At 34.6% G+C, this 14,673-nt stretch overlaps 1 protein-coding gene across 5 annotated transcripts in view; it reads right to left on the bottom strand.

The window, feature by feature from the left end:
* Positions 1–14,673, bottom strand: part of GABRA3 (gamma-aminobutyric acid type A receptor subunit alpha3) — a 465,966-nt gene that overhangs the window by 39,694 nt on the left and 411,599 nt on the right. For 4 of the 5 annotated variants that reach the window (XM_047715987.1, XM_047715986.1, XM_047715992.1 and 1 more), the window contains exon 8: positions 3,302–3,454. The exons of the other annotated variant lie outside the window; for it this stretch is intronic. In XM_047715987.1, coding sequence (XP_047571943.1) covers positions 3,302–3,454 — 153 coding nt within the window. The remainder of the gene's footprint in view (positions 1–3,301; positions 3,455–14,673) is intronic. 5 annotated transcript variants of the gene reach the window in all.

Raw genomic sequence — 14,673 nt, 5'->3', positions numbered from 1 at the left:
AAGATATAACCAAACTGTTTTTCCTAAGTGGTTGTACCATTTTAAATCCTCACCAGCAGTGTATGAGAATTCCAATTGCTCCTCAACCTCACAAATATTTGGAATTGTGAGTCTTTTTAATTTTAGCCACTCTAGTATTTATAAAATGATGTCTCCATGTAGTTTTATTTTGTATTTTCTTGATATAAAATAATGCTAAATATCTTTTCATGTTCTTATAGGGCATTTACCTATATTCTCAGTAGAATATTCATGTATTTTTCCAATTTTTAAAATAAGATTCTTTGCATTTTTATCATTGAATTTAAAGATCTCTTTATATTTTTCAAATAGATGCTTTGTCAATCTGTACATATATAAAGTATACTCTTTCAGTCTATGCCTTGCCTTTTCATTCTCTTAATGTTATTCTTTGATGACTGGTAATTTTTAATTTTGATTGAGTATAATTTATTCTTCATTCTTCACTTATTTTTTATATACTAAAGAATTTCTACCTTCCAAAGGTTATAGACATTGTCTTATATTTAGTTCTAAGAGCATGACATTTTTAGCTTCTATATCTAAGCCTATGATCAATCTCAAATTAATTCTCTGCAATGCCATCTCTGTCATAAATCAAATTTTCATACATGTGGGTCTAGTTTTACTTTCCCTATAGTGTATTTTTCTTTCCTTTATGCCTATAACACACACTTAATTTCTATAATTTTCAATTATTTTTGACATCTTGTGGTGCACATCTCTTCACTTTGTTCTATTTTTAAAAGTTTTATTTATTTTTATTTATTCAACTTAATTAATTAATTAAATTTTATTTTATTATTTATTTATTTTAGAGAGGGAGCGAGCATACAAGTGAGGGTAGGGGAGAGGGAGAATATCTCCAGCAGACTCCCTGTTGAGTGTGGAGCCCAGCATGGGGCTTGATTTTAGGACCCTGAGATCATGACCTGAGCCAAAATCAAGAGTCAGACTCTTAACCAACTGAGCCACCCAGGCACCCCAACTTTGTTCTTATTTAGGAGCCTACAGACTATTCTTGGTTCTTTGTTTTTTTATAAAAAGTCTGTAACCACTTTTTAAATTAACATTTTATGTTGGAGGTTCTTACTTCAATGCAATTAGTATAACTATGGACTCTAAACTCATGTGAGGCCTAGTTTAAATTAAAAAATAAATTCTTGAGGCTCCTGGGTGGCTCAGTGGGTTAAAACCTCTGCCTTTGGCTCAGGTCATGATCCCAGGATCCTGGGATCGAATCCCGCATCCAGCTCTCTGCTTGCCGGGAGCCTGCCTCCCCCCACCCCCTGCCTGCCTCTCTGCCTACTTGTGATCTCTAGCTGTTAAATAAATAAAAATCTTTTAAAAAATAAATTCTTAAGTTCAAATTTTAAAAAATAAATTTTACACAGAGCCCAGGCCAAAACATACATTATTCCTTATTTTTTCCTTGCCCTGATTAGTGTACTTATCTGGTGATCTTTCTAATGCATAATCTTTCAATGGTATTCAATTTATGGGATGAATCTTTGTATTCATTTTCTATAGTTTATGTAAAAAATTACCATAAATTTAGTGACTTAAAACAACACAAGTATTTTTTCTTACACTTTTGAAGGCCAGAAATCTGGCAGTTTTATGGGCCCCTTCCTTCTCTTTCAAAGCCAACAGCATAGCATCTTCAAATCTCTCCAGCTTCCTTCATCACACTGCCTTTTCCTCTGTAATCAAATATCTTTCGGCCTCCCTCTTATAAGGATATTTGTTATTATATTTAGGGCCCAACCAGATAATCTCTCTGGGATAATCTCTTCATCTCAAAATCCTTCATTTAATGCACATTTGCAATGTCCCTTTTGCCATATAGGGTAACATTCACAGGTTCCAGGGATTAGGACATGGATATATTTGGGGGACTTAATATATTATTTAGTCTAAGACAGCCTTAGTTCTTTCTAATCCTAAACTTCATTCGGGCTCAAAGTCTTTCTTGTGTAACTTCAAAACTCAAAATCTTATTTACCAAAACTAGTAGTCCATTTTCCAGCTATAACAATATCAGTTCAAGTAATTAACAGTCCAATTTTTAGTTCTCTCTTCCATTTAGGTTCCTGAATATTTCCTTTAATTTCTTATCAGCTCAAATATTTAAAAAGAATGTTTTCTATGTTTTATCTAGTTTTTCTTGGATTTTGTAATGGAAGACTTTTCAGAGTATGTAGTTTGTTAAATTTCTAAAAATTGTTGATTCCTATATAGTTTTATAAAAAAAAAAACTAGAACCATTCATGATCACTAACAACCAAGCATATCACCATAGTCAACAGTTTCTATCTGCATCTTACCTAAAAACACAGAATTTACACCAGATGATTATTCCGTGCTTCTTGAAACATTCTCCTCTTGACTTCCATGATATTATACACTTCTAGTTTTTTTTTCTTTTTTCCCCTCTTTACAGGTTACTCTTGGTCTTTCTCTACTGTGGTCTCTTCTACCTGACCAAAATGCTGCTACTTTCTAAAACACCATTTATTATTTAACTACACAGTATGGCTTCAGGATATTGATAGGAAATATTGGCCTTCTATGGGGGTACTCAGCATATCCATGTGTATGCTTTACAGACTCTACTGCCATAGAGGCAGTTTAGTAGACTAAAAAGAGCATATATTTGTCTCCTAAAATTTTTTACAGTGCAGAAAACAGGCAGAAAATGTTCTATATGTTTTAAGTCTCCCAGGGAAAAATGCTAATGATGTGCACATCTCTTTTTAGACACCAGTAACTTTCTATTAATGAAAATTTCCCTGATTGTAGGTACTATTGAAAAATCCTTCAAACTTTGTGTAGCCTTTAATGATAATTTGTACTTTCAAAAAAAGTTAAAGGAGAAACAGCAATGTCAGTTAAGTATACAAAAAATGGATCATAAAAAAGCACTAAAAAAAAGCACCTAATTCACTTCTCTATTGTCAACTTAGTTTCCCTCTGGTCACTTTCTCTAGCTCTGCCCACTAATTTCCTCTTTTTAACTGAAGGCTCAGTCCCTCCCCAGTTCCTAAAGCAAACCTGACTGAGACAGGAAGCATTTTAGTAATCTTACTATTCCAACACTCTTCTATTCCCACTTTTTTGTTAAGAATTCTGTTCTTGAAACACCAGGATCTGATGATTCAGTTACTAATGCTGGGCCCAGGCATTGCTCCCATTCACTTTCCTTATCCCTACTCTGACAGTCCATCATAAGACTCTGCGAATGCCTTCATCTGCACATTCTCCATAAAACAACACTCACCAAAGACCGTACGGGCAGGGACAGACTCTCTGTTGAGCCAGAAAGACACTTGAGACAGAATGACAGTCATGATACATGGCAAGTAGGTCTGGATCACAAAGTAGCCAATTTTTCGCTTGAGATGGAAGTGGGTTGTCATGACAACATATTCTCCTGGAGAAAGAGCAAAATTAGGAAACATATAGCTGAGTTAACATTCTTAATTCAAGGTGGGCCCCAGTTCAGTTCACCAAGATGTTTAACTTTATATTCAAAATAAGCCATTCCAGCACCTCCCAAGTTCGCATAACCATATCTCTTTAATAATCATGAAGTAGTGCATTTTTATGCAAAAAATATATACTAACACTGTGCCAACACAGCTTGCTCAGAGCAAGTTTGACAGATTCATTCAAATAGATCAGTGTCTAAATAATAATAAGTAACAGTCTTTTCTACAGCATTTGCATGTGATTGGCACTCTTCTAGCACTTTAACATTTCACATCTTAAATACTTAATGTTTATAACAATGTTATAAAGTGTATATTATTGTTATCCTCATTTTATGGTCCAATAAACTGAGGCAAAGAGAGATTGAATAATTATACAAGGTTACCCAGCCTCTAAGCAGTGGAGCCTGAATTTGAGGCCATATGGGTTAGTTCCACAGCTTGTGCTTTTTAACCATAATGCTCTGCTATTTGAATGGACTTAGAGTTAGAACCAAAAGTTCATATAGCAGAATGTGGGCTGGCCTATATCACTCCACTCCAAAGTAGAAGTGAACTCTTACTGAGCTTTTACTTTATGCCAAACAACTTTGAGTGTTTTGTCCCTGTCCTTCCTCTCTCCCTCTCTCTTTTTCTCAAAAAAAAAAAAAAATAATAAAAGAAATATCTTCTGCCTAGGCTTCTTACTTGTTGTAGGTTGAATTGTGTCTCCCAAAAAGATATGGTGAAGTTTTAACCCTGAGTACTTCAGAATGTGCCTTCTTTAGAAAAAAGGTTGTTGCAGGTATAATTAGTTAAGATGAAGTCATACTGGAGTAGGATGGTCCTTAATCCACTACGACTGATGTTTGTATAAAAAGAAGACAAATTCACACAGGAAGATATAGGATCATGTGGAATATTTAATATATAAAATATATAATAAATATTATTCCTAAATTAATTATATTTTGTAGATCTGAGAGACAAAGCAAGTGGACTATTCAAAAACTTAACAAATCAAACATTCATTTTAAATAACTGAATATATTTTCTTCAATATTCTTTTCTAGCCTTCTCTCTTTCAATATCTGTCTTCCTATCTCATTTCCAAAGAAGCAAAGAGCATGCCTAAAATGAGAAGCTGGGATTTGTAATTACAAATATATGGATTAGCAATATTTATAGACAATAATACTTTTGTGAAAATCCCGGAACCAGGGAACAAAACTAAAGCACCCTCTTTGACCACAAAATCCAAGAAAAGTCACATTAGAAAGGTAAGAGAAGTGGCTTCAATTCACCACTTACTTCCCTCCCCTAAGCCAGCCCAATGTAGCACCTAGAGGGTTCTGCTGGGTCTATGGTTTCTCTAGTGGGAAAAGAGGAACTTAAGGCAGATACCTGTTTTCCCACAGCATTCCAGAACATTCTCCCAGAAGCCCACTTCTGCCTTGCCTCCTGGGGAATACTGGGGGAATCAACAGTCTAGACCAACTACCAAACTGGAGATCTCCACAGGTCAAAACCCCTGGATGCACTGCTGAGAGGGAGATGGGGGTTGTGGCACTCCAACCACCAAAATGGTGACTTCCATTAGTTGAAACAGGCCCGTTGTAATACCTGGGGATCCCTACCTCCAAGCAGTAGAGCATGTCACAGTTAACCTGTGTTTCAAAACAGTGTGGCACCCAACTGCTGCAAATAGTTCATTCCCCATGCAACAGAGGCTCCCTGTGGCCCTGCTGAACAGTGGAGCATGGACCATTGAATCATGACTAGAAAACCTAGACAGATCAGTATGGTGCAAGGAGATATAATCAGTAATTAGCATTTCCCAACAAAGAAAAACCGAGGACAAAATGGCTTCATGGGTAACCAAACATTTAAAGAAGCATAAATGCCAGTCTTCCTTAAACTCTTCCAAAAAAATTGAAAAGGAGAAATTCTTCCAAACTCATTTTAGAAGGCTAACATTGTCCTGACATCAAAACCAATAAAGACTTAGAATTAAAGAAAATTACACGTTGACTCTTAAACAATGCTGGTGTTAGTGGCACCAAACCCCACACAATGGAAAATCTGCCTATAACTTCCGAATCCCCCAAAACTTAACTACTAATAACCTACTGTTGACAAGAAGCCTTACCAATAACAGTGAATTAACACATATTTTATATAAGTATCATATACTGTATTCTTACAATGAAGGTAGGAAAAGAAAATATTATTAAGAAAATCATAAGGAAGAGAAAATATACTTATAATACTGTATTTATTAATAGTGTAAGTTTATCTCATCTATTTATAAGACAAACCATCTTTTAATGTATACATCAATATTGTCATATAATATAAAACACTATAAATTCCTGGGACGCCTGGGTGGCTCAGTTGGTTAAGCAGCTGCCTTCGGCTCAGGTCATGATCCCAGCGTCCTGGGATCGAGTCCCACATCGGGCTCCTTGCCTGGCAGGGAGCCTGCTTCTCCCTCTGCCTCTGCCTGCCACTCTGTCTGCCTGTGCTCACTCTCGCTTCTCTCTCTATGACAAATAAATAAATAAAATCTTTAAAAAAAACACTATAAATTCTATATACGTTATTGACACTAGACATCAGAAATGAAAATATGAGAAAGAAATTAATATTTATTTACAAGTATTATAATTCATACATTAATACCAAAGAAGCAGCAATATGATTGCTTTATGGTAGCCTATTATAATCAATTTAATTGCTTCATGGTGGCTTACCCCATACACTGATGAATGAATTGTCACAAATTTTTATGGCATACAATATTATAGTCATATTCATAATATGCTATTGGAAACATTGTTACTTAAAAAAAAACACTTGCCTGTGATGATAAGCTGATATGCATTGCCTCCAATTAGAAGAAAGAATTACTGTATGGTAATATAATTCTTGGAAAGCAAAGTTATAAAACAGAAAACTAATACATTATTTATTTTATATTAAATATTACTGACTTTATGCCTATGTAAGGATCAGCTATCCACTTCCATACAAGTCTTACACATTATGTTCTTCATAATGAATATTTAGGTGATGATGATGACACAAAAATGCCTCATACAATTCTTGCTGTACAGTTATTAGATATTCACAAAAGGGCACAAACATGCAGCAGATAGTAAGTTTATTAAGTGTATGCCATGATGATTATTTACTATTCATTAAGTGGAATTGAATCATCATAAAAGTCTTCATCCTCCTTGTCTTCTGGTAGAGTAGGTGGAAGAGGAGAAGGAGGAATTGGTTTTGCTGTCTCAGGGGTGGCAGAGATAGAGGTAGTGGAGGAGATGGAAGGGGAGGTAGGACACGTAGGCACATTCAGCATAATTTTACAGAAATACATTGTAATGTCTGTCTGACTTGTTTTCTCATTTCTCTAAAACTATATGGTTTCTATATGGTACTCATCGTTCTTCCATGATTTGCTTTAGTTTCAGTGCCCATATCATAGAAGGGTCCATGTCATAAAAAATGTCAAAAGCAATCCTGAATAATTGGAATCCTTCTTCCATATTGTCTAATGTCAACTTGTTTTCTGTCACTACTTCTCCATCTTCTTCCTCATTGTCTGGCACTGGTTCAGAAGCACTCATCTCCAACAAGTTGTCTTCTGTTAATTCCTCTGATGTGGTGTCTATTAGCTCTTGAATTCTCCAAGATCGATGTCTTGAAACCCCTCCATTCCCACTTTGTTTTTTTTGCCATATCACAATCTCTTTATTTCTTTGATTCTACATAAATCATGTGAAGTCATGAGCAACATTTGGACACAGTTTTCTCGAACAGGAATTTATTGTTTCAGACTTGATGGATTTCATGGCTTCTTCTGTAACAATGATGGCATCTTCAGTGTTATAATTCTTCCAGATTTTCATGTTCTCTATATTGGGGTTTTCCTACATAGGGTTGATGATATTTTACATAGAGTACCATGTATAATGAAACTTAAAGGTCCTTGTGATCTCCTGATGCAGAGGCTGAATTAGTGGTGCTGTGTTTAGGAGCAAGTAGACCACTTCAGTGCTGCTGGTGTTGAACTTATGGGTTTCTGGGTTCTCAGGTGTATTACCCAATATCAAAAGAACTTTAAAAGGCAGTCCCTTACTGACAAGGTACTTCCTGACTTCAGGGACAAAGCAGTGATGGAAGCAATCCAGAAAAAATGTTTGCATTGTCCAGGCCTTCTTGTGCACAACAAAAAGACTGGCAGCTGGTGTTTATCTTTTCCTTTCAAGATTGGAGGGTTAACAGCTTTATATATAAGGGCAATCCTGATCATAAACCTGACTAAATTTACACAAAACAGTAGAATTAGTCTGTCTCTCCCTTCCTTAAGTCCTGGTATTCACTTTTATTCCTTACTAGTAAATGTCTTGTGGCATTTTTTCCCAGTATAGGGCATTTTCATTGCATTAGAAACCTATTCAGACAAATACCTTTTTTCCTCAATGATTTTTTAATGATGTCTTGGAACTCACCTGTTGCCTCATGGTTGGCAAAAGTTGTTTTTCCTGTTATTTTGACATTTTTAAAACCAAAACTCTTTCTAAAATTATCAAACCATCCTTTGCTGGCATTAAGTTCCCCAACTTTAGATCCTTCACCTTCCTTTTACTTTAAATTGTCATATAATGACTTAACTTTTTCTTGAATTAGAGTCTACAGATATGCCTTTCTTATAGCACTTGTGTACCTGCATAAAAGCTGCATTTTCAATGAGAAAAAGATATTTCACAAAAAGCACAAGGCTTTTGTACCTGCAGATGTGGTTGTAGTCATAACTTCATGAGTTTCCTTTTCTTTTTTTATAATGGTCCTTATGCTGGATTTATTTACCTTGAAATGGTGGGAGAATTTAGCTGTAGATCTCAATCTATAGTACATATCAAGCAATTAAATTTTTTCTTGTAATATCATGGCTTTTCTCTGCCTCTTGGGAACAATCCAAGAATCACTAGTAGCACTTTGTTTGGTTTCCATAGTGTTATTCAAGTTTCATGGTATTGCACTAAACATGATGAAAAATATGCAAGAACCATGAGAGATTACCTTTTACTGTGATACACAATTTAGTGGAGAGATGAACTGCTCACAGGGAGATGATTAGCATCACATAGTGTTTTAAGTGGATACTCACAACACTTGATCTCACTACAATAGTAACAGGAGGTTGCTATAAAATTCTTAAAGTAGTGTAGTATAAACTGGGGTTAATTTTATTCAGTTATGATTTAACACTGCATCTTTACATTTGTTTACATATTTCTCAACTGTGAATGGTGCCATGGACTTTCTGGGTATATGTGCATAACTTTTTTCTTTTTTTTTTTTTTAAAGATTTTATTTATTTATTTGACAGAGAGAGATCACAAGTAGACAGAGAGGCAGGCAGAGAGAGAGAGAGAGGGAAGCAGGCTTCTTGCTGAGCAGAGAGCCCGATGTGGGACTCGATCCCAGGACCCTGAGATCATGACCTGAGCCGAAGGCAGTGGCTTAACCCACTGAGCCACCCAGGCGCCCCTGTGCATAACTTTTGATAAATTTTAACTTTTTATAATAGATTTGTGTATATTTTATGGTAGTGAATAATAAAATAGACTAGTATCTGCATATATTTTATGCATTAATGACGTGTCAAACTTATCCTAATTTTTAAAAAATATTTCTAGACTATGTAGTTCATCAGTGAGTTTCCTTAAATTGTTACAAATCTCCAAACACTTTTCCAATATATTTATTGAAAAAACCCACATATAAGTAGAATCATGTAGTTCAGACTTCTGTTGTTCAAAGGCAAGCTGTACAGGCAATATCCCTGAAGAATACAGGCACAGAAATTCTCAACAAATACTGTCAAGTCAAATTCAACAGCTCCTTAAAAGAATCAAATACCATGATCAAGTGGGATTTATCCCTGGAATGCAAGAATGGTTCAACATTTCCAGTTCAAAAAATGTGATATATCATATTAATAGAATGAAAGAAAAAAAATCAAATGATCACTTCAATAGATGCCGAAAAAAATATTTAACAAAATTCAACATTCATTCATGATAGAAACTCTTAACAAACTGGGTATAGAAAAAATATACCTCAACATATATGACATAAAAGACAAACATATATGACAAACTTACAACTAACATTGTACTCAATGGTGGGTTGAAAGCTTTTCCTCTAAAATCAGGAAGAAGACATAAGTATCCACACTCACCACTCCTTTTCAACATAATACTGAAAGTCCTTGCTGGATCAATAAGGTAAGAAAAATAAATAAAGGCATCAGAATTGGAAGGGAAGAAGTAAAATTGTCTCTATTTGCAGATAACATAATTTTATATATAAAATCCTAAAGACTACACCAATAAAACAAGACAAAACCCTGTTACAACTAATCAACAAATTCAGTAAAATTGCAGGATACATAAAAATTAGTAGTGTTTATTTTTTAATTTATTTTTTATTTTTTAAAGATTTCATTTATTTATTTGAGAGACAGAGAGTGAACAAACAAGAGAGAGAGAGCACAAGCAGGGGGAGGTGCAGAGGGAAAGAGAGAAGCAGATTCTTCACTGAGCAGGGAGCCCAACAAGGGGCTCCATCCCAGGAATCCAGGATCATGATCTGAGCCAAAGGCAGTCACTTAACTGACTGAACCACCCAGGCTACCCCAGTAGTGTTTCTATATACTAAGAACAAACTACCTGAAAAAAAAATTAAGAAAACAATTCTATTTATAATAGTATAAAAAATAAAATACTTAGGAAACAATATAACTAGGGAGATGAAATATCTGTATACTGAAAACTAAAAGACACTGATGAAATAAATTGAAGAAGACAAAAATAAAAGATATCCTGTGTTCATAAATTAGAAGAATTGATAATGCAAAAATGTCCATATTACTCAAAAGGATATACAGTCAATGCAATACCCTATCAAAATTCCAATAGCATTTTTCACAAAAATAGGGAAATCTCCCCAAGAATGCATACTGAAGTACAAAAGACTCTGAAATCCAAAGCAGTTTTAAGAAAGATAAACAAAGATAGAGATATCACACTTCCTGATTCAAATTATATTACGAAGGTATACTAATTAAAACAGCATGGTATTGGCATAAAAACAGACGCATAAATAAATGGAATATGATAAAGTACTCAGAAATAAACTCATGTATTTAAGGCAACTAATCTTAGACAAGGATGCTAAGAATACAGAATGGAGAAAGAATATTTTTTTCAATAAGTGGTGGTGGGAAAACTGGATATCCACATGCAAAAGAATGAAATTTGACCCCTATCTTGCAAATGAACTCAAAATGAATTAAATACTTAATGTAAGACCTGATACCAAAAACACAGGCAACAAAAGCTAAAATAAACAAATGTGGCTGCATCAAACTAAAAACAAAACAAAACATGTTTATAGCAAAGGGGACAATTAATAAGAAGAAATGACAAGCTGCAGAATTGTAAAAAATGTTTGCAAACCATGATTGATAAAACTTATACTCCAAAATATATAAAGAACTCTTACAACTCAATAGCAAAAAACCAAAAACAATCCAATTAAAAATGGGCAAAGGATCTGAATGGAATTATTCTGAAGACATACAAATGGCCAACAGGTACATGAAAATGGGCTCAATGTTACTAATCATCAGGGAAATGCAAATCAAAACTGCAATGAGATATCACCTCACACCTAAAAGAATGGTTACCATCAATAAGACAAGATATAACAAGTGTTGGAAAGGATGTGTAGGAAAGGAAAACTTTTGTGCGTTATTGGTAGGTTATAAATTGGCACAGCCACTATGGAAATGAGCATGGAGGTGTCTTAAAAAATTAAAAATAGAAATACCATACGATCCAGCAATTCCACTTCTGAGTATATGTCCAAAAGAAATAAAATCAGTACCTAGAAGAGATATCTGTATCCCTATATTCATTGCAGCATTATTCACAATAGCCAAGACATGGAAACAACCGAATTGTCCATCAATTAATGAATGAATGAATGAACTAAATGTGATATATAGTTACACACACATACACACACAGTGGAATATTATCTCAGCAGTAAAAAATGAAAAAACTTGGCATTTTTGACAACACGGATGAACCTAGAAGATATTAGGCTAATTGAAATAAGCCAAAGACAAATACTGTGTGGTATCATTTACATGTAGACTCTAAAAGAAGTTGTATTTATAGAAACAAAGGAGAATGGTGGTTTCCAGGAGCTGAGGGGTAAGGGAAATAGGGAAGTGTTGACCAAAGGGAACAAACTTCCAGCTCTAAGATGAATAAATTCTGGGGATCTAATGTACAACATGATGACTAAAGTTAATAATACTAGATTGTAGGGGTGCCTAGGTGGCTCATGGGTTAAAGCCTCTGCCTTTGGCTCAGGTCATGATCCCAGGGTCCTGGGATTGAGCCCCTCATCGGACTCTCTGCTCAGCGGGGAGCCTGCTTCCTCCTCTCTCTCTGCTTGCCTCTCTGCCTACTTGTGATCTCTCTGCCTCTGTCAAATAAATAAATAAAATCTAAAAAAAAAAAATACAAACCGTGTCAAAATTTGGGAAGAAATGGAATAGTGCCTAAAAAACATGAGAGAAGAATGAGGTAAAAGTAAACAGAACAAGGAGGGTGATAGAAATAGAAATAGAAACGGGGCGCCTGGGTGGCTCAGTGGGTTAAAGCCTCTGCCTTCGGCTCAGGTCATGATCCCAGGGTTCTGGGATCAAGCCCCACATCAGGCTCTCTGCTCAGTGGGGAGCCTGCTTTCTCTTCTCTCTCTGCCTGCCTCTCTGCCTACTTCTGATCTCCATCTGTCAAATAAATAAATAAAATCTTTTAAAAAATAACACTGTATTGTACACTTGAAATTTGCTAAGAGAGTAAATTCTTAAGTGATCTCATCACCAAAATAACAACAACAACAAAATTAAGAAGGTGATGGATTATGGTAATCATTTCACAAAATATACGTATATTATCACATTGTACACCTTAAATTTTCACAATGTTTTCAATTATATCTCAATAAAGCTGGGGTGCCAGGGGAAGCAAAGAAGCAAAAAGAATTTTCCTTAGTGAGAACTGAAGCCTTTTGTTCAGTTGTGAAGATTTCCCATTTCTGCTCTTATATCGCAGACGGTCTGGGTCCAATGTGAAATAGTCAAAGAGATAATGGAAATTCACCTTTGCGCATTCACATGTATTCATACCCTAGATACTTTCTGTGGGTGAAAACCACAAGTGAATGTTTACAAAGCTTAACAAATTAATTCATTGTGTTAATTAACTGACTGGGTTGTCTTAAATGTAACTCTGATATTTTGTATTTCTTTACATCCTCTTCTCTGCCAAAGAGTTAAAGCTTTGATCAGATTGGAAGATTTTTTTTTCCAAATTCCCCATTATATTTCCACCCTGTGTCTCAGCTTATTATTAAGCTTATTAAGTACCATCTGTGTTGTGTGTAAAATATCCAAGGGTACAATATAAAACATATAATGCATATGTATTCACAAATTAGTTTCTATCTATGGATTAGAAATACAGAACAGTTCAGCAAATGCTTTACATAACTGAATATATTTTTATAAAGTGGATCATTATATTCCCCTCTCCTTGTGGCCTCTCTTTGTGTGTCTTATTATGAAAGATGACCCTTTAAGTGGTTTGGGAATTTTCCCTTGCCTTTGCACTCCAGCCTATTAAATTCCATTTGTGTTAAATGTGACATATTTGAGAATACAGTGTAAATCACATTCACAATTTAGCTAGTATCAAAGGTTGTAAAAGACACAAGAAGATTTTTTAAATAGTTTGGCAAATTAATTCATTATACTAAGTGAGTAGATACACTTTCTTAAATTCATGTTTGTTTGTTTTTCAATTCTCTTTCTCTGTTCCTTGAACTTTTATCTTACCTTCTTCTTTTAATTCACATTTCTGGGAATGGAAAAATAAGATCATACATTCAAATCCTCTATTTAGAAAATTAATGCAATAATTTCCCAAGTGAGAGAAAATGGAATTGGAGCTAAAATAGGGAATGGTGTGAACAGCTAAACACAGATTTTTGAAGGCTTTTATTCATTTATTTAACACATATTTGAATTTGGAGCAAAGAGGAGGAATTTTTGCTTAGAATTACAGGCATACCCCATTTTATTTACTTGATTATTTATTGACTTTATTGAATATAGTTAGCATACAATGTTGTATTAGTTTCAAGTATACCTCAGAGTGACTTGACAATACTATTTACTACTCAGTGCTCATCATGATAAGTGTAGTTACCATCTGTCAGTATACAAAGTTATTACAATATTATGAACTATATTCCCTACTCTTTACCTTTCATCCTCATGATGCATTTATTTTATAACTGAAATTTTGTAACTCTTAATCCCCTTCATCTCTTTTACCCATCCCTTCCCCAAAACATCAATTCTCTGTATTTGAGTCTTTTTCTGTGAGTCTTTTTCTGTTTTCTGTTTGTTCATTTCTTTTGTTTTTAGATTCCACATATGATAATTGCCTTTCTCTGTCCAACTTATTTCACTTAGCATAATACCCTCTAGCACCATCCATGTTGTCTCAAATGGCAAGATTTCACTATTTTTTATGGCTGAGTGATATTCCACTGTGTATAGATGTATTTGTGTGTGTAAACACACACACACACACACACACACACACACACACATATATATATATATATATATATATATATATATGCATATATATATGGCACATCTTTTTTATCCATTTTTCTATCTGTGGACACTTAGTTTGCTTCCATATCTTGACTACTGTAAATAATGCTGCAATGAAGATAGAGGTGCACCTGTCTTTTCTAATTAATTTTGTTTCCTTTGGGTAAATACCTCAGTACTGGGTCTTTCGTAAATTGAATGTTTGTGGCAGCCTATGTCAAACAGGTCTATAGTGACAGTTTTCCAAAAGCATTTGCTCACTTCATGTTTCTGTGTTACATTTTGGTAAATCTTGCAATATTTCAAACTGTTTCTATTATTATCATATTTATTATGGTAATCTGTGATCAATGATTATAATTTGGTCATATGATCACTGATTATGAAAACTTAGGAGATGGTTAG

The sequence above is a fragment of the Lutra lutra genome, chromosome X (assembly GCF_902655055.1).
Source record: "Lutra lutra chromosome X, mLutLut1.2, whole genome shotgun sequence".
Classification (NCBI taxonomy): Eukaryota; Metazoa; Chordata; class Mammalia; order Carnivora; family Mustelidae; genus Lutra; species Lutra lutra.
This window is presented reverse-complemented; position numbering and strand designations above follow the sequence as displayed.